This window comes from Cavia porcellus, unplaced genomic scaffold (assembly GCF_034190915.1).
Source record: "Cavia porcellus strain 051 isolate PalLab524CR breed Dunkin Hartley unplaced genomic scaffold, mCavPor4.1 scaffold_10, whole genome shotgun sequence".
In the NCBI taxonomy this organism is placed as follows: Eukaryota; Metazoa; Chordata; class Mammalia; order Rodentia; family Caviidae; genus Cavia; species Cavia porcellus.
In genome coordinates, this window is record NW_026947493.1 from 31,644,580 (window position 1) to 31,672,097 (window position 27,518).

At 35.0% G+C, this 27,518-nt stretch overlaps 1 protein-coding gene across 4 annotated transcripts in view; it reads left to right on the top strand.

The window, feature by feature from the left end:
• The window catches only part of Cfap20dc (CFAP20 domain containing), a 274,176-nt gene that overhangs the window by 96,840 nt on the left and 149,818 nt on the right, over positions 1 to 27,518 (top strand). For all 4 annotated transcript variants that reach the window (XM_063257180.1, XM_063257179.1, XM_013144025.3 and 1 more), the window contains one exon: positions 23,999 to 24,113. In XM_063257180.1, the coding sequence (XP_063113250.1) occupies positions 23,999 to 24,113 (115 nt within the window). The remainder of the gene's footprint in view (positions 1 to 23,998; positions 24,114 to 27,518) is intronic.

The following is a 27,518-nucleotide window of genomic DNA, read 5'->3' on the forward strand; positions in this document are numbered from 1 at the left end:
TGACTCACTCGATGGGAGGGGCAATCTAGCTCAGGCTCCGCTCCCACCCACAGGCCCTACGTCCGCCAAGTAAGGCGACCGGTGTCGGCGGCTCCCAACACATAGAAAACTCCCAAACTCCACCAAGAGTCTACTAGATTAAGCAATTTCAGCAGCTGTTTACAAAGTCCACACTCAAAAATCAATAGCATTCCTGCATGAATAAAGTCACTGAGAGTGAAATTAGGCAAATAGCACCTTTCACAATAGCATCCAAGAAATGAAATACATAGAAATCAATCTAACAAAGGAACTAAGAGAGCTGTATATTGAAAATTATGGTTCTCTGAAACAGGAGATCAAAGAGGATCTCAGAAAATGGAAAGATACCCTACTCATGGATAAGAAGAGCCAACGTTGTGAAAATGGCCATATTCCCAAAACGGTTGTACAGATTTAATGCAATCCCAATCAAAATACCATTAGCATACCTCACGGATCTAGACAAATCACTCCTAAAATTCATTTGGATTCAGAAGAGACCTACAGTAGCAAAGACAATTCTGGACGACAAGCAAGCAGGAGGCGTCACAATCCCTGACTTGAAGTTATAGCATAAAGCTACTGTAATAAAATCAGCTTGGTACTGACATAAAAACTGACCTGAGGATCAGTGAAACAGAACAGAAGATACAGACACAACTACAAACACACTCAGCCATCTTATCTTTGACAAAGAGGCCAAACATGTTCACTGGAAAAAAGACAGCCACTTTAATAAAAGGTGCTGGAAAAATTGGCTTTCTACATGCCGAAGACTGAAAATAGACCCAGGCCTATCACCGTGCACTAAACTAAAGTCAGAAAGGATCAAGGATACATTAAAACAGAAACACTAACTCTACTGGAGGACAAGGTAGGTAGAAATCTTGGAGACACGGGTAGGCAGAGAACTCATGAATAAAACGCAAACCTCATGGGAAATACTTCAAAGAATCAACAACTGGAATCTCATATTACAAAAATGTTTTTGCGCTTCAAAAGAAAACACCAACAAAGTGAAAAGAAAATCCACAGAATAAATGGGAAAGAATTTTAGCCAACAATCCCACAGACAAAGGACTTATATCCAGAACATACAAAGAACTGAAAAATATCAAGCCCCCATATTAAAGACCATCTCCAAAAATGGGTGTCTGAGATGAACACACATTTCTCAGATGAAAATATACAAATGGCAAATAAATATATAAAGAAATGTTCACCATCACCGGTCATTTGAGAAATGCAAATTAAAACAGCATTGAGATTTCATCTCACTCCAGAAAGAATGGCTGCCATCACTAAAACAACTGATAACAAATGTTGGCAAGGCTGCAGGGAAAAAGGAACACTTCTCCACTGTCGGTGGGAGTGCAGACTGATGCAACCACTGTGGAAATCAGTATGGAAACTAAGATTCGAAGTTGCATTCAACCCAGCTCTTACCCTCCTGGGTAGTTTCCCAGAAAAATTGAATGGGTCATGTCACAATGATATATGTGCACCCATGTTCATAGAAGCACAGTTTGTGTTAGATAAATCTTAGAAACAACCAAAATGCCCACTAACCACAGAATGGGTGAAAAAGATGTGGTATTTTTATACAATGGAATATTACTCAGAAATAAAGATGATCTTGAGGCCTTTATAGGTAAATTGAGGCAACTTGAGACTATCCTCATAAATGAAATAAATAAAACATTTGTAAGTATCACATTGTCTCTCTAGGATAAAAAATAATAAAAACAAAGTGTAATAAGATCCAAAATTTGTAATAGATATTGTAAAAATGAAAAGGAAAGTGCTCTAATGGGTATAACTGTATGTGTTTAATTGTATAAGATAGATGATCATATTACAAAATTTTTGTTGGATCATTGAACAGAATGGTTTACACCATCAATGTTTGAGTGTCTATCTACTTTTTATGCTTTGATTTTGTAACTGGAACAATTATTTCTAAGATGATAATATGTAATTTATCAACTAGTGATTTCTTAGTGTTAATATTTTTTGAAATTCTGTGTTTACCTTTTTCTGTTTCATTTTCTTTTATCTTTAAATTAAAAATTTTTTTAAATTTTCTTAAAATGGTGCTGGAAAACTGGGTTTCCATATGCGAGAGACTTAAACTAGGCCCGTGCCTTTCACCGTGCACTAAAATTAAAGTCAAAAATCGATCAAGGATCTAAATATTAAAACAGAAACACTAAATCTACTGGAAGACAAAGTAGGTAGAAATCTCAAGGACTTAGGGGTAAGGCAAAGACTTTATGAACAAAAACCACACCATCTGGGAAGTACTTCAAAGAATCAACAACTGGGATCTGATGTCATCAGAAAGTTTCTGCATAGCCAAAGAAATCACCAACAGAATGGTAAAGAAATCTCACAGATTGGGAAAAATTTTTTGCCAACAGTCTCTCAGACAAAAGACTTCTATCTGGAATGTGTAAAGAATCGAAGAAAATCAGGCCCCCAAATTCAAAGACCCAATCCAAAAATGGGCATCTGAGATGAATACAAAATTCTCAGATGAAGAAATACAAATGGCAAATAAATATATGAAAATATTCAGCATTGTTGGTCATTAGAGAAATGTGAATTAGGACAACACTGAGGTTTCATCTCACTCCAGAAAGAATGGCTGTCATCAAGAAATCAAACTGTAAAAACTTCTGGAAGGGTTGAGGGGGAAAAAGGAACCCTTCTGCACTGTTGGTAGGAGTGTAGCTGCGTGCTGCTTAATCCCCCTTGCCACCCTCCACAGCTGTCCCTGCTGTTCTCTCACTTGCTGTGTGACCTGAGAAGTGTCCTCCCAACTCCCACCTTTTTCTAAACTAGTCACCCAGACTCCTTGGACTTCAAGCTTCTGATTTCCTAAAGCTTCGTAGCCAGTGAGAAATAGAAAGCAGCCCTGGCTTCGGTTCTTTCTCTTGCCCTTGTGGAAATAGTGATAGCTGCCTAGCCACTATTGTCTTTTATTTCCGAATGCCTGCCTGTTCCTTTCCTGTTTCCTCAAGCTGCTTATACCTCTGCAATAAATTACTTCTTGATAATCTCTTCATTTGAGGCTTGTGGGGTATGTTGTTTTCTTCCAGTCCAACAGCAAACAGAAACAGTTAAATCGCACCCAGGATTTGGAGGTAGATTTATTTATGCTGACAGGCACTGATCAGGGCCATTTTCAGAACACCAGGCCCTAATTTCTGGCGGTCTAGGGCTTATGTGAGATAAGCAACCAGGGAGTGCGACACTCAGCAGGGAGGAAAGTTTGTTGATGGGGAATTGGTTTATACAGTTGTATCACAGTGACCAGCTGTGCATCCTGGTGACCAGCTGACTCTAAGACACAGGAGCAACCAGAACTAGATCAGAAACTATTACCTGGGCGGCTACCACTAACAGACTGCAGTATACTGACTGGGGTGGGGTGGGTTCCTTCTATTATACCAGGCCCCTGACCGTGGAAAAGGAGGCCTGCAAGGCCTTGTGAGCTGGGAATTTGGATTTTTTTCTCAGAGCAGTGTGGAGCCACTGAAATAGGAGGAATCAGCCTGATGCCACTAAAGACGCTCGCTCACTGTGGCTGCTCATGAGCCCACTGACTGAGGGGAGGGAAGTAGAATGGACATGGAGCCCAGCTGGAAAGCGGTACAGGCAAGGAGCAATGGCAGCAATGTCAGAGATCACCAAATGAATGGAGCCAGCACAGAGCAGACAGGACTTCCAGAGAGGAAGAATGAATCAAGAATGATTTAGGGCTCTGATGGGAGCCACTGGAAACTGTTGGGGGGGAATCAGGAATTTTTCTTTTTGAAATGTGTTTGCATTGATAAGCTTCCTAATCTAATTCAGAATAGAAGGAAAACTTTGTATTTTTACTTTTTATTTACTAGAACATTGTAAGATAAAAGAATGTATAAAAATGATACCAGTGTGTTTCCACTAACATAATTCCTGCTAACCAAAACAAGTGTTAGGCCCTGCAATAAAGCATTTCTTGATGCTTTTCTTTAGGTCCTCTATAAATGATCATTCTGTGAGTCCAGGGTCATATAGGTTTTATTATCTGGCCTTCCAGATTGTACATTATAGCATTGAACTGTCATCTATAGCATCCTTCAGAATGTTATTGACAAAATGTCCACTCTATTGAACTAAGGACTCGATAAACCACTATAAGAACATTGTTGTGCTCTTACCTCAAAGGATAGTCTATTGATTCTCCCACATGATAGCGAGCTCAGCAGAACAACTCTTATCTGCAACTCTCTTGTCATATCTGTAAAATGTTGCATAATGTTTTTTTTTTTTTGAAGTCCTGGATAACAAAGAATCCTTTTTGAAAAAAAAATTCTGTTAAAACTTTGTATTTTTCTTATTTCAAATAGTTAACCATTTCATCATTTCTTAAACTATGGTTTGTATGGGCTTAAAGATTTTCATTTTCAAATTATATTATGTAATAAAAATAATTCATACCTATAAGAAAATTTAGAATCATTTTCCAAAAAATTGCATTTAATGGGTATTTTTGTGATAATTGCCAGAGATTAACTCTGTGGGGTGTGTGTGTGTGTGTGTGTGTGTGTGTGTGTGTGTGTGTGTGAAAGAGAGAGAGAGAAGTAGAATAGAATAAAATGAGCTATACAGTTTGGCATTTGGTTTAGAGGTGACAGTTGAGCTTTCTGCTTTATCTGTCTTGGGAATCTTTCCATACACAAACCTACCTCATTTTTTTCATTGCTGCCATATATAGCATGAGTATAGCACAATCTATTTATCTAGATTTTTATTATAACTGACTTCAATTTTTTTTGCCTTTTTTGGGTATTAGTGTTACAATGAGCTTTGCATATGTGTATGTATTTTTGTGTACTTGTGAAATGTTGTCCATTTAAAGATGTGTGACATGTCATGTAAAAATAAGCTATCAAAGTTTTTTTTGCAGTTATAGTGTTACATTCAGGAAGGCATAGATGAGGCACAAAAATACTCAAAGAATAAATGTTAGAAATGATCAACTACATTTGACAGACTTTCACCCTTACTAGATATTGTCACACATTAACACATATTATGCAATTTATAGCAAAAAAAAATTTTTTTTTGAGACAGGGTGTTATGGTTTCAATCTGAATGTTCTCCCAAAGCCTCAAGCAGTCATGGGAGTGGCCTTTTAGAGTTTGTCCGATGCTGGGATTGTGGGCATGGCCTATATGCTATATGAGGAACAAAAAGAGTCTTCTCTCCATGCTTCTCCCCTTTTACTCTTGTTGCTTATGCTATCTTCCACTGCCATGGGCTATTGCCCTCTGCCATGTACAACTCTGCCTTGGAACCAGCTGAAACCTCCACAAACTATGAGCTTAAATAAACCTTTCCTTCCTACATTTTGGGCATTGGTTATTTTATCCCAGCAATGAGAGAAAAATAACCAAGACACAAGATCTCGCTGTTAGTTCAGGCTCGCCTCAAAGTCACAGCAGTCCTTCTGCCTTAGCCTCCTGAGTGCTGGGATTATAGGCATATGCACCCATGCCTAGCTATAACAAATTTTAAAATGGTTTTCAAGACTCTAAATAAATTGGAAATCTTCAATAATTGGATTTTGTATATTCATATATAACTGAGAATCTCTAAACTGATTTGTGAAAGAAATACTTTTTATGCCAAATATCTTCTTTACTGTAAATTTTGAAAATTGATATTTAAATTCAATGTACTGAAACAAGTAATATCCTAATTCTACATTAAACAAATATTATAGTACATGATATATTTCCCAAAATTAAGGGTGAGTTCATTGCTAATTCATAGCAGAGTATGTTTGGAAATTTATAGGGTGAGTAATATAAGAGGATCATAATTGAAATTCTCATAAATATGTTAGAGATGGTTCTTTTTTCTCTACTAATAAAGACATCAGTCATTGGGTCCAATAGGACTTCATCTCATTTCATCACATTTGCAAAGATCCTGTATCTAAATAATTTCATGTTCATAGGTTCAGGAGTAAGAACATGAGCATATCATTTGAGGGGACACAGTTCAGCCCACAACATGGCAGCATAAGAGCATCCCCAATAAACTTGTATGTTTCATAGTGATAGAATGTAAATAAGAGCTGAGTTTTATTTCCACCTGTCTTCAAACATAGCATTATCCATCACCAATAAGTGAACTAGTGACTCCTCTTTTTCCATTCAAATATAATTCATATACCATTAAAAATAAATTCACCTTTGTAGAGTATATGATTCATTTGGGTATACAATGCCTGCCTTTAGTATCAGCTGATCAGGGGCCTGAGGTGGGAGGGTCATGTAAGCTCATGAGCTCTAGGCAACACAGTGAGACCCTGTTGAGCAAGCAAGCATATGGTCAAGTAGCTTTTAGTTTAATTCAGAGTGGTACAGCAGTCCTCACTGATTGTAGAGTGTCATCTCCCCAGATGGTAAGTGTGTCCATTAGCTGTTATTCCATTTCTATAATGCCCCACAGCCATTTTTTCCAGATCTGTGGATTTGCCTATTTTCAACATTTTGTAGAGATGGGATATATTTATCTTTTGTGTCTGGCTTCTTTGAATTAGCACAGTGCTTTCAGTTCATTCCTTTTTTAGCCCTGAAAATAATCCATTGTATGAATATATCGTATTTTGTTAATTTACTTTTCTACTGATGAACATTTGGATTGTTTCCATTCTGGCTATTATTAACATTGGTGGTAATGTTCATAGCAACCATTGCTATGAGTATTCATTTTTGTATTTACATCTATTTTCATAGATCTTGGGTGTATAACTGTGGGTCAAATTGCTGAGGCATACAAAATTCTATATATTTAAAAACTTTTTTCAAGTGGCTATGTAATTTTATATTTACTTCAGCAGTATATGAGAGTTCTAGTTGCTCAGCATTCTCACTAACACTTATTTTTGTAAATCTTTTTTTTTTTTTTTAAGTATTCCCATCCTAGTGGGTGCAAATAGTATCTTAGGGTACTGATTTTCATTTTCTTTTTGGCTAATGATATTGAACATCTCTCCATTTATTAACCATTTACAGATTATCATGGGAAAATGTGTGTTCCAAATCTTCACCCACATTTAATTGGATTGTTTGTCTTTTTATTCCTGAGTTATGTGAGTTCTTTAAATATTCTGTACATCAAAACTTTATCAGACATGTGGTTTGCAACAGTTTTCTCCCATTCTATAGACTTTTTTCATACTGTCCTTTGAAGGAAAAATGTTTAATTTTTATGAAGTCTAGTTTATCTATTTTGTCTTTTACTGTGTTAGGTCTCATATATATGAAACCAATACCTAATCCAAGTGTATGAAGTGTTTTGTTTGTTTGCTTTTGTACCAGGGGTTGAACTCACAATTTGGCACTTACCAGGTGAGCACTTGAGCTGCTAAGCTAAATCCCCGGCTAAATTTTGTTTGAGGGTATGAATATTTTTTACCTATGTCTTTTCGTAAGAGAGAGCCTCTTACATTTTAAGTTTTTGATTCGTTTTGAGTTAGCTTTTGTCTATGTTGTGAGCTAGGAATGAAGTGTCTTTCTTTTACATGTTCATTAGGATTTCATGGCCTCCCTTTCACAATTCAGTGGGCCATGTGTGTAAACTTTCATTTCTAGGTTTTTAATTTGTGTTCCATTGATCTGTGTAACTATCATTGTGCTGGTGCAACAATGTCATCATTTACTGTAGTTTCACAATAAATTTTTACTACAGGAAGTGTGAGTCTTCCAACTCTTTCTATTTTTTTGAGATTGTTCTGGCTATTTGGAGTGGCTTATTTTCATACAAATTTTAGATCAGTTCAGCTTCTCAGTTTGTACCCAAAAAAGCCAGTAAGGTATTGATAGGTCTATGAGGAATCTGTGGATCATTTGGGAAAGTATTAATAATTATTAAGCCTTCCAGTCCTTGAATTTCTTTCAGTGATTTTTTTTTTGTTTTCCAGTGTATAAATTTTGTACTTTTGTTCTTGAATTCAATTCTCAATATTTTGTTCCTTTAATGGAATTGTACATGCAGTTAATTTCTTAATTTTGTGTTTTAAAATTGCTGATTTTTACTATGTAAAATATATTTGATTACTGTATATTAATCTTGTGTCCTACAGCACTGCCAAAATTATTTATTATTTCTAATAGTTCTTGTTAGTTCTTCAGGATTTTCTACCTACAAGAGCATGCTCTCTCTGAATAGAGTTTACTCCTTCCTTTCCTATTTAGATGACTTTTATTTTATTTTCTTGCCTAATTGCCCTGGTTAGCATTACAGTATCTAACAGAAGTAACAATAATAGCATACTTACCTTATTACTTGAAAAGCTTTCAGTATTTCACGATTAAATGCGATTTTGGTAGTAGATCTCTTTGTTGTTGCCCTTAATCAGATTGACGAAGTTTCCTGTATTCCTGATTTGTTGAGTGACAAGATACTGAGTTTTTTTTAGCAGCTTTTGGAGGGGTATATCTATTGATTCTTTTTTTCAATTATATTGATTAGTATTTCATTGATGAATTTTAAAAATGTTTTGACAACCAGTCATTTCTAGGATAAATCCCACTTGGTCATGGTGTATAAACAATTTTAGATGTTTTGGGATTTGTTTTACGAGTATTTTTAAAGTATTTTTACATCTCTGTTTGTATTCATAAGACATATTTGTCTATATAATTTTCTTTGGTTTTGGTGAGGGTAATAGTAGCTTTTAGGATAGGTTGAGACGTGTCCCTTCCTTTCATTTTTGGAAGAGATGGTGAAGAATTGGTCTTAATTCCTCTTATATTCTTGGTATAGTGAACTGGTGAAAATGTCTTGTGCTCATGTGAGAAGTGTGGGAAAAGACAGGTGTTCATGCAGGGAAGACAGGAAACATAAAGAGAAGGAACTTTCTGGAGACAAAATACTTCCCCGTAACTCTCAGTGACACACTTGCCTCTTCTGACAGGCTCCCCCTCCTAGCAGCACATTCACAGTCCATTAAGCTCGTCATGAACGTGCGACACTCTGAGTAAAATATTACATGTAATGCACAACAACGTGTAATGGAGCCCATGAGAATAAAGCTACTAAGACGAATAAATGAGTTCAGCAAGGTTGAAGTCCACAAAAATCAATACATGCAAAAATTAGTTGCATTTCTACAAAGAGTTTAAAAATGAAATTAACAAATCCAATCATAATAATACCAAAAAGAACAAATGCTTAGGAATAAGTTTAACAAAGGTGATGCAAGATTTGTATGCTAAAAGTTATACAGTATATCTTTGTATAAAACATAGATATTATAAATGAAAGAGATTTCATTATCAGACTTAATATTGTTAAGATGATTGATTTTCCCTAAATTCACCAGGCTTTTTTGGTAAGAAAAATCTCGAGCACTTGTTTTAATAGAAATTGATGAACAGACCCTAAATCCATGTTAAAGAAATTTTTTATCCTTGCCTCTTTTTGTTTATTTTTAAATTTTGTTAGTACATGTTTGCCGTAGATATTGTTAACATTCCTTGTGTGGAGTTGATGTATGTACATAACACATCTTAATTCCTTTTTCATCTGCTTTCCCTCCCTCTTTTCCCCTCTCTCTTTACCTTGTGAACCCTTTTCCCTTTGAGAAAGTTGTGTCTCTGTCTCCTCTTACCAGTTATTTTGCCCTGTAATTTATACTTTGGGATATATACATATATATATATATATATATATATATATATATATATATATATGTATATATATTTTTGTACCAGGGATCGAACTCACAACCTCACGCTTGCCAGGCAGGCTCTTATGCCATTGAGCTATATCCCCTCTTTAGGGTTCTCAGAGAAGAGAAACCATGCAGTATTTAAGCTTGTGTGTCTGATTTGTTTTATGTAACATTATGGTCTCAAGGTGTACTCATGTTTCTATAAATGACCCAGGTTTATCTTTCATCAAGTCAGAGTAGTGTTCTATTGTATATAAATCAGCATTTTCTTTATCCATTCACCTGGTGATGGACACATAGGCTGCATCCAAACTGAGCTCTTGTGAGCCATGCAAGTGTGAACATGGTGTGCCTGTATTATAATGTCTGTCAGTTTTTCAGGAAGATACTTAGAAGGGGAATAGCTGGGTCACATGGACTTCCTAAGTTTTATTTTTTAAGGAAACACTGATTCTCATAGTGGTTAAACTAGTTTACACCCCCATCAACAATGTAGTAAGACCTTTTACCCCACAATCCAGCTAACAGTATTATTTGATTTCTTGAGGATGGACATGCATTCTAGGGAAAGATGGAATCTTAGTGTTGTTCTAATTTTCATTTCTCTAATGGCCAGTGATGTTAAACATTTCTTCATGTATTTATGGGACATTTGTATTTATTGTCTTATACCCATTTTATTTCAAAGAGAAAAAAGTAAAATTTCAAAACATCAATTGGGGACAACAATGGTACATACATTGCACATTATCATCCCCATGTTATTTATCCAGAGCACAAGACCTCTGGATTCAATTGGGACATTTCTATTTATTTTGTGCAATGCCTATTCATTATACTTGCCCATTTTTTGATTGGGTCTTTTAATTTGAATGGTCTAATTTTTGAGTTCTTCATATATTTTGATATTAGTCCTCTGTGTGAGGAAGAGCTGACAATTGTTTTTTCCATTTTGTAAGTTTTATTATTGGTCATTTCTTTTGCTGGGCAGCTTTTTAATTTGAATTTCTATTTGCTACTTCTTTGTACTATTTCTTGTGCAAGCAGGATTCTGTACAGAAAATCCCTGTGTATGACTGTGACTTCTAGAGTTTTTATTTTATCTTTTACCAGGTTAAGCGTTTCTGTTTTAACATTTACTTCCTTGATCCACTTTGAGTTTAGTTTACTACACAGTGAAAGATACGGTTGTAGATTTAGTCTTCTGCATGTGGATATCCAGTTTTCCCAGCAATATTTATCAAAGACAGTGTCTTTCCTCCGGTGTATGCATTTGTCTTCTTTGTCAAGGATCAACTACTGTGGGTGGATGTGCTTAGGGTTGTTGGTGCATCTTCTCCTGGGTTCTGTTGATCTTCTTGTGTGTTTTTGTGCTGTCTTTGCAGTAACTTCAGGTCCAGTTTAGTAATGCCTCCCACTTTGCTCTTTTTACCCAGGATTGCTTTTGCTATTCTGGGTCTCCTCTGATTTCATTTGAAGTATAGGATTCTTCTCTCCAGTTCTATAAAAAATGCTGTTGGTATTTTGATTGGGATTGCTTAAATGAGGTATACAGTTTTATATAGATGACTTCATCTGCAAATAATGACAATTTGCCTTATTCTTTTCCTGCACTTACCCCTATCATTTGTTTTTCTTGCCTGTTTGCTCTTGCAAATGTTTCAAGTGCATATTATGTTGAACAGGAGCAGTGGTAGTAGACATCTCTGTCTTGTTCCTGATTTTAAAGGAAATGCTGTCAACATTTCTTCATTTAACACAATGTTGGCAGTAATTTTGCTATAAATGGCTCTTATCAGATTGCACTAATGTCCCTCTGTGTCTGTTTTTTCAGGTTTTTATTGTGAAAGGATGTTGGATTTCATCAGAGACTTTTTCTGTGTTTGCTTCTGTTTATGTGATGTATCACATTTACTGATTTGCGAGTGTTGGACCATTCTTGCATGAAGCCTCCTTGGTCGTGATGTCCGATCATTTTGATTTGTTGCACTATGTTTGCCAGTGTATTGTTCAGGATTTCTGTATCTAATGTTCATTAAGGAGATTGGTCTATTTTTCTCTTTTCTGATTGAATCCTTTTCTAGATTTGGAATCAAATAAGCGCTAACTTTCAAGAATGACTTTGGGAGTACTATTTCCTTTTAATCTCATTAAAGAGCTGCAGGAGTATTTTTGTTAGATCATCCCTAAAGTTTTTGTATAGTTCAGCAGTGAATCCGTCTGATCTAGGCTCTTCTTCATTGAGAGATTTTCTTTATTACTATTTCAATTTCAGTGCCTGTTTTCTGATTATTCCGACTTTTAAATATTCTTTGTTCAATTTTGGTAATTCACGTGTATCTAGGGATCTATTCATTTCTTCTGAATTCTTCTGTACATTGGCACACAGATGTGTGAAGCAGTTGTTAATTTTCTTGACTTCAGAAGTACTGATTTTGCGTTTAACTTTTTCATTTCTAATTACATTTTTTGGGGTCTTTTCTTTTTCAATTAGATTGCTAATGGTTTGTTTTGTTTTAATCTTTCAGAGAACAAACTCTCAATTCATTGACTCTTTGTATCTTTTTGTGTATTTTGTCTCAGTTTCATCAATTTCTGCTCTGATGTTTATAATTTTTTTCTTTTTATTAGCTTTAGGTTTGTATTGTTTTTGTTTTTCTCAGAGTTTCAGATACATAACCAGGTTATTTGGGACTGCACTGTTTTTGTAATGTGAGTATTTACTCTTAGGACTGCTTTCACTTGGTCCCATAAAGAAAACATTAAAAGTGAAATAAAACAACTTTATAAAAGAAGAACCAAAGTAGGTGACTCGATATTACTCATCTCAAAATGCACTGTAATGCTAATACTGATGAGGCAGTAAGGTGCTGTCATGAAGATGTAGATGTCAATGTATAGTAGCATGGAGAATCAAGAAATGAACCCTCATGTTCATGGACAGGTTTTCTTGTTTTTTCAAAAGTACAATTCAGTGGGTAAAAGAATAGTCTTTTTAACATATGGTTATCCACATACATTAAAAATCAATTTAAAGCCTTACCTTGCAATAATGAATTTTAGAACTAACTACAAGTGTTAATAGTAGTAAGCATCTAGAAGAACACAAAATGAAAGCTTGTTGGCCCTAGGTCAGGGTGTTTGTAGATATAATGCTAAAATACAAGCAATAAAAGAAAAATATGAAATTTTGCCCATCAACCTTTTAAAAGGTTTTGTTTTTAAGGATATCATTAAATAAAGATAAGCCAAATATTCAAAAATCGTATCTATAGTAAATTCTTATATCTTGAATATAGAAGAACTCTTACCATTTAAACATATGACTCAGTTAAAAACTTGGTAAAGAGAATATTTCACAAAAGAAGATGGACAAGTGGCTAGACAACATATGATGAGATTTTCAATACTATGTATCAGTAAGAAAACCAAAGTAAAGGAACAGTACAAGACACCTGTACCCACTATAATGGCTATAATAAAAAAATGATATCAAGCTTTGATCAAGATGTGAAGAAACTGAAATTCTTGCACTTTTCCAAAGCAATGTAAAACAATATACCCATATTTCCTGTCTATTTACCTTAAAAAAGTGAAAACACCTGTCCACAGAAAGAAATAAACACAAATGTTCATAGTGATATTATTCAGACTAGCCAAGCTTGAGAACAGTATACATTTCCATTAACTCATCTGGAGAAAAGATAATTGGAATGAACTATATTCTGTAATATAATGATATATCCTACAACATGAATGGATCTCGGAAGCTTTCAGTGAAAGGAATCAGGTGCAAAAATGTTTTATATTTCTGTATCACTTACTTGAAATATCTAGAAAATACAGATATTTACAGACAAAACTAGATTAGTGATTGCCTAAGACTGGGGGTTAAAGGGCATTATTGACAGGTATGAGGGACATTTTTGAGATGACAGCAGTTTTCTGCAACTGGTGACTCCATAAATACATCAAAAATCTTTGAATTGTACACTAAAACTATGTAACAAATTTTATGGCATGCAAATTATACTACAGTAAAACTTTTGTGGAAAGGAGATCAGAATATTTATAGAGAAATTTTCCGAGACAGGTTATTAATTTAAAGTTATGTTTGATATACCTAGTAGTGAATGTTGCAGCTCTTAGAAGGATAAATCTGAGTCATTTGTAGGAAAATGAATATATCTTGAGACCATAGTGTTAAGTGAAGTAAACCTGACACATACAAGCTTAAATAACACATGATTTCTTTTATATGAGAAGTACAAAGTACAAATTGAAAGACAAAATAAAAGTCAGGTAAATGAAACAGGGAGATAGATCTTTTGCAAATGGAAAAAGAACCAAGAGATAGGGGGAGGGGAAAAAGAATAAAGATAAGTGTTATATTCGTGCACCACTTTCCTATGATGAGTATAATCATTGTGCACTGCAGATATCTGCTGAGAAAAATAACAATTTGAAAAATTAAAATGAGAGGGTTCTTTAAAAAAAAGAAATAAGGGCTAAATGTGTTTTAATAGGCCTACACAAGCATAGCTGCTGTTTTCCATTTACATATAAAGGAATTTTCAACGAATTTAAACTTTATTAGGTTAAATCCCCACCCCCCAAAAAACCTAATGGAATAAAATGTCTCATGGTATTGTAAACTGTTGGAATGAGTCTATAAGAGAGGCCATGGAAACCCTTTGGCCTACTGACCATTAAATTTGAGGCCAGAACCATACTAACCATATACTGAAACAGTGCTGCACATATTTGAATATGCTGCTTTGAGGTCTTGTTATTTCCTTATACCTAGAATTATTTGATAGCGTTACTGAAAATATGCATTTACATTTGGTGGTTTTTAGGTCTTAATAAAGCCAAAATAAAAATCATTTTGGCTTTATGGAATAATTGTTCCAATAAGTGAATCCAGTCATCAGAAGTCTGATATCAATTGTGAAACTTCATTCTGACCTGAAGTGAACATTCACAGAGGGTTGTAAGTGATTGTACATACATAAGAAAAATGAATAACCTCAGTAGATGAGTTTTTCTGCACTCTTGCATAGATGCCACTATTTACTCAAAATCTCACAGAGGTTAGCATTATGAAAAAATTGTCAATCAGGGTTGAATACACAAAAATGAATTGAAAATTGAATTGAAAAAGTAATTTTACTTTCAAGTGGTTTACAAATGTAGATGTTAAGTTTGAAATGAATGCTGTTAATGACCATAGCTGGGACACTTACACACCTGCTGATCACTAGAATATTATTATAAATGAGGTTGATTTTCCTGTTGACTGCCCCATTTTTTTCTCAACATGGTCTCATTACTTTGTCTACCAAATTGTTGACCCTTAGCTATGAATGCTCACTTATTCATATACAATGTATTAACATATATATGGTTCTTTTTAAATGCATCTTTAAGAACAAGAGGAGCATTGCCAGTGATACTTGTCTTTTTCTTTTTTGTTAGGACACAGAAGGTTTTAGATGGTGAAAATCAAGCCTGTATTACAAGTGAAGAGCTGTTTTATAGGCAGCTTTCCTTTGAGCAATTAAATTGTCCCCCAAAAAGAACAAGCATAATGAAGCTTTTAAGTCATCACATGTATGCGTTTATATTTTTTATCTCATGAATGACTAATTTTAATTTTTTAAAGTAGCAACTTAGCTTGCTTTCAGAATTGTTTAAGCTTAGCACATGATTTTGTTTTCCTCCAAAACCAGCTATTCTTGATTATGAGATGGGGAAGGGCTGCATGTTTATTTTTGTAAAGACAGTAGAATGAGTCCTATTATCATATGAGCACCTTAATTATAATACTCCGTGCTAAGTTGGGCACATGATTATTGAGAGCCATAATGGCTAGATTTGGCTGTGAACTCTGAGGGAGGCTCATGCTGGATACCTTTTGTAGATTCCTATTGAGCTTCATAGCCCAGGAACCCACTGAAATGTATTAGATTACAGAGAAACAACTACTAAGGCAGGAGGTGCAATCTTTCTTTAGAGTTTTCACACAATTTGTGGAGTGTTCTGCCTGGAATATTCCTGAAGCAACCATGCTTGATTCCTGCCTTCACTTTTCAACTTTTGGTTCAATAGTCAAGAGTTGTGCCAGAACCTCCCTAGGTTTTCTAGAGTAACTTTTTACCCCATCACTTCCAACTACCTTATTGTGCTTTATTAGAGTTACTATGTATTTTTTATTGCTGTCTTAACCAGTATTATATAGTTAATATATAATTATATAAGCCAGTATCAACAGAAAATTGATCTTCAAAATTATTTCTCTTAACCATTATGACATAATTCTGTTTTGTTTAATGCCTAATCTTAAGTAATAACAATTTGTCACTGAAAACTATAGCCAACACAAAACAGTACTAATGATGAATTTGTAACAAATTCTCCTTCCCCTGAATTTAAGAAGTTCTACACTCTCTTGTTAATACAATTACCTACTGAGTACTTTGCAAGTCGTTAAGCCCATCAGAACAGTGAGATTAATCAGTGGAAGGTGAAGTGGAAATTCTTTAAACTTGAAGTAACTTCTGAAATACCAAATTCTAATAACCCTTTTAAACACAATTAAAATATTTCTACCAAATGGTAAAACTAAAGTATGTGGGACTGCATGTTATTCACCCATGAAAACAAAGGAAAAGATTTGCATACTTGCATCAATTAATACTCCACAAAATGGAACATAATCAGTGACCTAGAACAAAAGGAATGAAAACTATTCAGTTCTAGAGGTCAAAAAACTTATTGTAGTAATTCACAAAAAATGTGATCATTTTTACTCTCTAGATCCAAGATAATTTCAAGTAGGAGGTAATTTCAAGTAGGATAATTTCAAGTAGGAGATTTCAAGAAGGAACATTCTCAAGGAAACGCTTAAGCAAAGATATGAAAATAACAGTTTGTTTAAATATCGACCATTGGCTCCCCCTGCACACCAGCCTAGAGGACCACTGTGCCCACCCTGGCTCAGACCACCATGCCGCACCTATACCCTGGTGCACTCCTCCTGCACTCCTGCCCAGAGGACCGCCCCACGAAATTGGCTTGGCCCGCTGCCCTCAGCTACCCTCCCCATCTCTTAGACCAAGTACTGCTGTGAATGTTTGGCTCCCACTCTCCCTCCCAGAACCTTGAACTGAGGATTGGCCATGCTGGTTTGATGGGAGACTTGGTGGCCCCTCACCCAGATGGAGGACCGTGGTAGGCTCCAGTCACTATGTACCCAACAATCAGACATGCATCAACCACACAGTAGGACCCTAGGAGATACACTGCTGACAGTTGTGACTTTGGGATTGAATAACCAGATACTGGCCCAGAGGGTAAAAAATGACAAAATGAAAAAATAAAATGCAATCTCAAACATCTACTCCATCAGGAGCAAGAAGAAGCAACAGCAAACTAGAGGACTTTAAAAGTCATACACCAGAAATCTCTGAAAAGATAGCAAATTAAAGAAACAAATCCATGAGGCTATATAAGAAATCAAATTAGAAATAATTTCTCATGTAAAGACAGAAATAACAACCATAGGAAAGAAGTTGCTCAGCATAGCTAGAGAAGAAATAGATTTTTAAAAATACAGGAGCATGGGAAACTGATTGAAACTTTGAATGAACAATGTAGAAATCAAGCAGAATCCATGAAACAAATTCAAAGAGATATCCAAGAAATGAAAATTCTATTGAAAGCTGGCAAAATAAAGCTGAGGATAAAATTTCAGACCTTGAGGACAGGATTGCAGATAGTGATCATGAAAGGGTAGAACATACAAAAACAACAAAGCAGTGTGAAATGACAATCTAGCAGCTTCAAAGATGATGCCAAGAGAAACAATATAAGACTATTAGGCATCAGTGAAGATGCAGGAGTCAATGCAAATGACATAGGTAAAAGTATTTCAAGCCCTAAAAGAAAACAACTTTCAACCTAGACTAATGTATCCAACAAAACTTTCTTTCAAATTTAATGGAGAAACAAGATACTTCCATGACAAAGAACAACTGAAGAAATTCATATCTACCAAACCAACCCTAGAAAGAGTATTGAAAAACATGATAGAGATAAAATTGACCACAATCTCCAGAACAACAACAGAAAGAAACCATGAGGCTGGACAAGAAATTAAACAAGGGGAGAAAAACAGGAAACCAACAGGAACACAACATGGCAAAGTGAAGCCAGTACATATCAGTGATATCCATAAATGTAAATGGGTTCAATTCACCTATCAAAAGAAACAGGTTGAGAGAATGGATCAAGAAACAGGATCCCACAGTGTGCTGTATACAAAAAAATCTGACAAAATTTTGTGTACAGTGTGCTGTATACAAAAATACAAAAAGAAACTCATAGATTAAAAGTCAAAAGATGGAAAACAGTATTCCGTGCAACAGGAACTCAGAAAAAAGCAGGAGCAGCTATTCTGTTTGCAGACACAGTGAACTTCAAAGCTAAAGTGATTAAAAGAAATAAAGAAGGCCACTACATACTTGTAAGTGGAAAACTACAAGTGGAAAAACTAACAGTTATAAATATATATTCACCAAATACAGAAGCACCTACCTATATGACAAATACTAATGGACATGAAAAACCAAATACACAAGAACACAATTGTAATAGGAGACCTTAACACCCCACTGCCACAAAGAGATAGATCACCTAGATAAAAAATCAGCAAAGAAATAACAGAAGTAAATCATAATTGTGAGCAAATGGACTTAGTGGATGTTTACAGAGTATTCCCCCCAACCACATCAAAATGCACATTCTTCTCAGCTGCACATGGGACATTCTCCCAAAATAGATCATATATTAACTGAAAACATTAAGTAAATGCAAAGGGAACGAAATTATCCCATGCCTGACATAGCTCACTAAAGTTGGAAATCAGTGGCAAAAGAAACTGTGAAACCTGCATAAATACATGGAAATTAAATAACAACTTCCTGGCTGGGCTGAACACTAGCGCTGAGATCTTGACCAGGCCTCTTAACATCTCTGAACCCCTCATTACTTCAGCAAGAGGTAAATATTGAGTCTCTTTCCAAGAAGAAGGAAGAAGACTTCAGCAAAGTGATGTGCAGTTGTTGGCACAGGGGAGGAATTTAGATGTTGCTGTATTGTAATCCCAGATATTGTGCATTGTAATCCCTCTTCCAGGCTTCTCCACAATCCAGAAAATCATATCTGTAACCCAATTGAGATGTTACTGGAATCCCAGCAAGTTACCTCCAATCTACCACCACCAGTGCAACCCACGGTGAGAGTAAAGACACCAAGACATGTTCCAAATTAAGGGCAGCCAAGCAGTCCCAAATCCCATCCCCATGAAGATATGCGGACAGAGGCCCTGATCCTAGGTCCCTCGCAGAATTTATTACCTTGTGAAGAAGCAAGTGGCTCAGGGATGAGTGACAGTGAGGATAGTAGGAACTCCATGAGTAACTTGAGCTGGCTAGCCAGGTAGCCAGAAAAGCATCTTTGCAAAATGAGAGGATAACGATATGCAGAAGGATCAATCTGCATAATTCAATTAAAGTAGCAACTGAATTATTTTTGGAGGCTGTTGCTTCAGATTCTGATATGTAAACTTTCATGCCCTGGGGACTCATAGCCTCTTTATCTTGAGTCTTATCACCAGTTGACATTCCTGGAGCTGACTGGCTCTACCATCCCACTGTGTTTATAGCTTTTACAGAGAGCATTATGTAAGGAAACAGGAGACTGTCTGATCGCTTTAGAGATTACACATACTAGTACCTCAGCTGGCCTTATTTGCAATGCTTAGAGCCAATTGAAGAAAGAAGGAAATACCATAGTCAGCTTTGTAGATATCAGTATAAGGAAATGCTCTGATCAGAGTAACTGCAATTGTTCTGCATTCAAGGGGAGTCATATTGTTTCCCACATTGCTCTTCTATTTCTTATCCTCTCCTGATTGAGATTATAGGTTTCCAAGAGAAGTCTTCTTGGTATGTTGGTTTTAACACCAGAGCTTTTCTATAGTTAAAGGAAGACTTGGTCAATGGAAATAATTACATTCACACATAAAATATGAACAAGGGCTGTGCCCAAACACTAAATAGTAGAAGCCTTAAGCCATCAGATGGTAAATACTGTTCCCAAAAGCAAAGACAAGACTACTGGGAACATATCAAAGATTACTGAATATTTTTACCAGCATCACCCACTGCAGAAAGGAAAAAAAGGTATGTGGCTCAGAAAGTAGATACCAGAATTAATTAAATCTCAGCTTAAATTTAAACTCTGCTAGATGCATGCTTTTGGAATAGTCAGCTAATCTCACTAAGAGTTAGTATCTTCATCGATAAAGTAGAGATGATAGTAATGGCAGTTACTGTGTCAAGCTTATGGGAGAATTAAATGAGATAATACATAAAGAGTGCTTAATTCAGGGTTGACATATAGAAAATAGCCAATAGTTAATAAATATTTACTAATAATGTCTTTCCCTTGAAAAATATATATCAAGTATTGTAGTCTAAAACTGTTCGGATTCTGTACTAAGTAAACAATGTGTTGATACTTCCTAGATTTTTTTCTTTACATAAACTAACAAATTCCACTAAACACTAGATTATAGTCCAGTCTTCGTAGCTTGGAGATAATTTTAAGAATTATTGATTTCATGGTTGAAAACACAAATTTATGATCTCTTGGAAGACTGGATCCAGAATGGAACAGGAACAGGTTGTGAAGAAGTCATGCAATAATTTTAATTAAATTTTTAGAAAGAAAACTATGTGAAATATCTTCTCTGACCATGCTAGAATGACACTGAATATCAATAATGACAAAAATATATAAAAAAGACCTTCATGTTCAGAATTTAAATAGGCATACTTGTTAGAAACACAAGATTCAAAGAAGAAATTGTAAAGGGTAATAGAAAATACTTCAGAATGAATAAAATATATTCTCAGAGTTTGTGGTATGCACCTAACATAATGCTTAGAGCTAAATTTGGTCTTAAATATCTACACAAGAAAAGATGAAAGATTTAGAGTAGTGATACAACTTTTTGACTAAAGAAGCTAAAGAGAAACAATATTCAAATTTAACCCAAAATAAGGAGGTATTAAATCAATAAAATGGAAATCGCATAATGTAATCAGTAAAATGGAAAACAAGGAATAGAGAAATGTAACATAGTCAAATGTTTTCTTTGGAAAAATAAACTTGATAAATTATATCAGGACTGATTAATAAGAAAGCTGTCATAATTATCAATGTTAGGAATGAGAGAGGAATACCACTGCACATCTTACTGATATTTAAAAAAGAAAAAGAAAACAGGATTAACAATCCAGTGGCAATAAACAGAACAACTCTATGTGAAAACCACAACTGAAACAAGAAAAATTAGAAATCTGAGTAGTTCCATAATCTAATAAAGAAACTATGTGTAAACAAAATCTTTCCACAAAGAAAACTTCAGACACAGGTGACTTCAATCAATATTTAAGGAGAAACTAGCATCTTTTTAAAGGAACATTTTCTGAAAATAGAGAAGGAAATACTTCTCAAATAATTTCACAGGACTAAGTTAACTCTGTTGTCAAAAACAGGCATACCCATTTGAAAATCAAGCAGATAATTCAATAGAGACAAAATAAATGGAAAAACAAGATCATTTAGATTAATGCAAAATATGTATCTGATGAAGTTCTCTACCTGTTCCTGATTTAAAAAAAAAAAAAAGCTATCCCAAAGTAAGAATAGAAGAGAACCTCTTCAATCTTAATAGGAGCATAGTGAACACTTTATCCTGTGATGGAGGACAAAACAGGGCTGTCCACTCCCATCTCTTTGTAGTATATGCAGTGATACAAGGAAAAGGAATGGAAGTTACAAAGATTGAAAAGCAGAAATATTCCTTTCAATGAGGATATGATTATTTACATATAGAATTCTCAGGAATATATATAAAACAGCTACCACAACTCATGATTGAATGAAGCAGTCATAGGAAATAAGGTCTATATACAAAAGTCAATTGTATTTCTATAAAATTTTAGCAAATGACAAGAAATTAGATTCTAAAATTCAATGTCAGTTACATAAAAAAATTCTCAGAAATAACTGAACAAAAGACTTGTAAGATTGTGAAATGTGAATTATAAAACTATGAAAGAAGGCCTGAATAAATGGAAATACGCCATGTGAGTGGATTGGAAGAATCAGTATTATTCTCCCCTAATAGATTTTTTAGAACCAATTTAATAAAACTAATAAATTCTCAGTAACCTTTTCAAATAGAAAATGATAAATCTTAAAATCTATATAAAGTAAATACAAATAAATCTTTAACAAAGCAAAAGTAGAAAAGTTTATCTACTTTTGAAACTTGCTGTTAATCTGTAGTAATCAAAATATAATATTTTTGGTATAAGAACAAGCAAATGTATTGCTGACAAAATGGGTCAAGGGAGAGTCCAACAGTACATGTACCCACACACACACTATCATTTGAATGTGGCTTGTCTGCCAAGGGTTTATACATTGGTAGCTCATTGTGTAGCAATGTTAGGACTAGTGTGGACCTTAAAATTTGTCTCCCTGGTCATTTAGAGTGCTAGCCTCAGAAGAGAGTAAGATGATTTTTGTGGAATTTTGAGTTAGTTCTTCCTAGAGTAAGCCATTCTGAGAGTGAGCCCAGCCTTGGCATACTCTTTCAAGACATGGTCTCTTCCTCCCACACATACTTCCATAACTGTGAACTAAAAATCCTCTTTTCGTTGTAAAGTTACCTAACCTCAGATATTTCATTGTAATACTAGCAAATGGACTAATACAACATGGTCAATTGGTTTTTAGCAAGGTTACATAGCATTTCATTGAGGAGACGGAGTCTTTCATAAATGGTTGTGGGACAAATTGATAAGCATTGCACAGAGAAAATAACTTCACCCCTACCAGCAACATAAACAACTAAGCTAGGGTGGATCATAAACTACATGTAAAAACTGAGCCTACAAAAATCTAGAAGAAAACATAGGAAAATACTTTTTGTACTAGGCAAGAATTTTTTAGGATACAGCAAGCACTAGTATAAATAATTAAAACTTCTGCTTCATGAAAATGAACACTTTGCTAATCAATAGTTATCCACATAAGCAAATTTTTATAAAGAGCATGAGCTTTTTTATGTACTATGTTTAATGCTTTTCTCTTAAGTTGGAAGTTATTTTCGAATAAAAAATTTTTTAAATACCATTAACAAAACAGGGGAAAAAAGATTTAGGGTACTGCTCAGTGGTAAAGCGCCTGGTTAACAGGAGGAGCACTGAAGAGCTAATAAAAAGGCTATGTTGATTTTTTTAAAATGTTAGTTATACTGACAACAATGTATTTGAAAGAAATATTTCCTTAGGGGATTGCTAATTGTATAAAATTAGTGTGGTACATGTAGACAACACTGCTAAAAATCAGGAAAAAGTGGTTTATTCTCAGATAAAAAGGTAGCTTTTAAGAAAGCTTCAGTTCTGCAGTATAGAGTCTGAGACAGGTTTGCAGAATTCCAGCCTGCTGTGTTACCTCTGAGACCTAAAGGAAGCAGAACATAAAAATGAGCCTCTATCAATTTGAACCAAACCTAATCTTTGTGATCATGCCTGTGGTCTAAATCTATTAAGAGATGTTCAGATTCAGTGTCCTTGATATCCCTGGGTTGACCTGCAGAGTGAGCAATAAACTTGTGTATTATAATTCCACTTGGAAGATATGTGCTTAGGAAGTGAAACCGACAGTCAGTGTTTTGTGTCTGTCTCTAAGCAGACTAACAGCCTATATAAAATGACAGGTGCATTTTTAGGGAAAGAAACCTATAATGTTTTTCTATTTAGTAGGTGACAGTGTGTCCCAAGATAATAGAAGCTTAAGGGGCTGGAACCAGCCTGATTATTAAAAGCTTGCAGTTTCTCAGTTCATACAAATTGAATTTTTCATAGACTGGAGGACTGTGGAAATCTAGTGCAGAGTACTGAAATAAATTAGCATATTAAGTGAATTTATACATTCAGGCTTGAGCACTTGGAATTTAGGGAAGAAATTTTATTACTTTTTGACAGAAAACAACAATTCTTAAATTTGGTATTTGAACTCCCCATTGGAAATTATGTCATTTTGATGATTATCCAAAAAAGTAGTTATTAAATCTTTCTTCTGTCCTCTTTTTTTCAGAATTACTGATTTAGGCAACATCAAAAGAAGACTTTATTTATCAACAGTCCATAAGGAACTGTCTTCAACTCCTCTTCATGCAAAAATCCCACTCTTCATGATCAAGCGCAAAATTGTAAGTATCCAAGAATGTTACATGAAGCATTAAATTCAAGACAGCAAGTATTAATTATAGGCTGACACTGTATATGAGGCATTTTGTTAAGTACCATAGTTGCATTAAAAATGAACAAAAGCCATACTTCCTTCCTCTCAATTGAAGTCTACCAGGTAAATTAATATTATTATTTTAACACTTTTAATGTCACAAAAACTGTGATAAGAAGCACCGTGGAGAGAGAAGGTTCTGTTGTGATGTCAAATCGGAGAGAAATTCATCTGACTGGTGGACGAGCAAAAGTTTCATGAAGGGGAAGCACTTAACCTAGACTCAGAAGGGTGGTAATATTTCAATAAGGAGATGAAAAACAGAGCATCCCAAGCAGGAAGAGCAGCATGGGCAAAATTTTGAAGCTGGTGTCTTACTTTTTCCTCATTGTGGAGAAAAAAATACTTGGTACTCAAAATTAAAGGAGGAAAGGTGTACTTAACTCACAGTTTGTAGGGGTTTCTGTCCATTATCAGCTGGCTCTATGACAGGGGCATCACAGAGGGGAAACAGTACACAGTGGGCAGAAGGCTGCAAAGCAAACAAGCCTCTTTCTGTTGCTTTTCCATACCACGCACCTTTACGGTGGGCAGTGCTGATACCTTTAATCCTAGCATTTCTCCATGAGTCCATCCCAGTGTCCCACACTCTAGATCCAGCCACCTCTGAAGAAGCCCCACCTATGACCGCATGAGGCATGGGGGATATCTAGACATAAGCCACAGCAGCCATAAAATGCTGCATCTTTTAGAGAACAGAGAACTGGCGAATCACCATTGGCAGATTTGTTCACTGTTGAACAGCCTAAGAAATATCAGTCCTACAATACAACAGCCTGGTACAGGTTGGCCCATTTTAGTCTATTGTGTAACCTCCAAAAAACCTGAGTTGACTGAGGAATGCTTTTCATTCTGCATTCATTTCTGCACAGCTGTCAGTACCATCTTTGAGTTCTACCTGCTGGAGTAGATACTTAACAATTGCTTTTGAATTAACTTGATTCTTTTTGGATTAAATTTGCTTTAAAAGAAATCTATATGTGGTACTTACAGATGGAAAATCTATACTAATAAAAAAGTTGGAAAATAAACAAAAATTCCATTTCTTCGTGCATTTCCAGTTTTTTGCCAATTTATTTTTAGATTTATTCCATTGTACCTAGAAAATATATAGTGGATACCTTCTTTGAAAGTGATTTACTAAAACCTTTTGGCCTCAATAATAGGAAATATATAAAATACAAAAATAAGATGCTAAAAAAATAATATTTTAATATATAGCTAGATACAGTTTCTTGTCCGAGGCCCTGTTTTGAGTCTTGCTCTTTTCAGCAGGAGTTTATCAAGGATTAGATACATGGAGAAGTATTTTCCCTGACACAGTTAGAAGAACCAAATGGAAAGTGATAAAAAAGAAATTCTTATTCTGAGATCTAGAGTTATTTTATACTACTGTGTATCATCTAAAATCATTTAACAAGTTGTACATGTTTCATACTTTGGAAACTTCTATAATAGAGAAATGGAGCTCACTAAAGTTTTTGAACTATGGAAGAAACACACAGATTACTGTGGTAGTGGTACTTGCAGAGATTTGGAGGGATAAAGAGTGAAGATGAAGAGACCAGAGTAGGGCCAGTGAGGACTGGGTGGTAGCAGAAAGGAATAGATGTGAACCAACATGGGAAACATATAGTCACAGAGATATCTGTGAACAGAATGTCCCCCTGTGTGTGGTGGATGCATTGAGAGCCACAGCAGAGAATCTAGGCTTAGGTCCTAACTACCACGTAGAATTCTGGCTCTGAAATTCACTCTATATTTTTGTTAAATATATAATGCACAAATATTAAGAGATTAAGAGTTCAGAATCTGAGTTCTAACTCTTACTCCTATACAAATTCCTTTGTTCATTTCCTCATCTATAAGATGCAGATAATGTGAAATAAACACACCACTAGTGTTGTAGAGATTTACACGAGTTAGGACTCTGGAGGCTTTTAGAGTAGTGCCCCCATAGAGTAAGTATGAAGGAAGTATTATGTTTACTATTACTATTTTAGGCTCTACTCTTTCCAGGCAGTCTGATTTCCCTTCTGTGGATTAGATGCTGGGGAACAACTCATCTTTGCTATTCATAATTTAATAACCCTCATAACTTCTCCACCCTGCACTTTGGTCACCTGTTTACTGGCCTGCCTCCCTCATTCAACTACAAGCATGTCCTGATGTGCTTTTGTCCCCAGTGCCTTTCTGCACATGGCACACACTAAGTACTCAATAAAGGTTTGCTGAACCAATTGGCAAATTTTAATGAGACAGCAGACACAGAAGATAAAATAATGACTTTTTCATGATCAAATTAGAGAAGCTTTCTAAATGTGCTTGATGAATGAACAAATGCCCAGGAGTATTAATCTCAATAAAATTTGAAAGATTCAAATCATAGAAAGTATATTCTGTAACGTCAAATGAATGAAACATCAGTAACAAAAAGATAACTGGAAAATCCCTGAGTACTTGGAAATAAAGCAACATTCCTCTTGTCAGCTGATTTTCTGTTGAGAAATTAAAACTAACGTGAAAAATTATCTTTAAAGGCACAAAATATAAAACTATGTTGTTTGTATACCACTGTAGGAACATGAAAACAGAATAAGGTTTTAAAATTCTGGGAAGAGATACACTTGTGATAGATTGTGAAATTGGTGATTTCTTGTTTGTCACTTTCTTATAGAAAAACAGTGCAGTTAGTCAGGGGCTTCATATACTGACCAAATATAACCACTATCCCGAGATCTTACCTACAAAGAACCAGGGCACTGAAGAATCACAAAGTACTGGGACAACCAAGAATTTATTACATGCATTTGAATTTGTATATGTTTGTGTGCATGTGATTTCGCAGAATGTACAGGCCTCTTAATATATACACCATATTTCCAAGAAGTCATTAAAAACTAGAAACTGATACTTTGAATAAGTCCTCTTTGCCAGTCAACTGCATGCAAAACTTCTTGCTAGAAGTAGGCAGCATAAAGTCACTTATTAACCCAAGCAATGAACTAAACAGAGCTGTCTTTTTTCTGTCAGATTCCTCTCTTTCATGTGCATATGTCTTAAGAACTCATAATTATAAACATTTTAGGGCAAGCGTTTTTTTCTACTGGAACTAAAGTTGTACATAGGTGTAAAAGGATTAGAGATCAAGAAAAATGTCAAGGGATATTAAGAGTAGATGATATCACCAAGATAATGAAAATAATATTTTATAAAGATCAACTATAATCCACTTGTTGGTAGTAGATAGTTCATACCCTTTTCCAAAACTTCAGAAGATATATTGCAGCATTTATATGAATAATGAGTTATT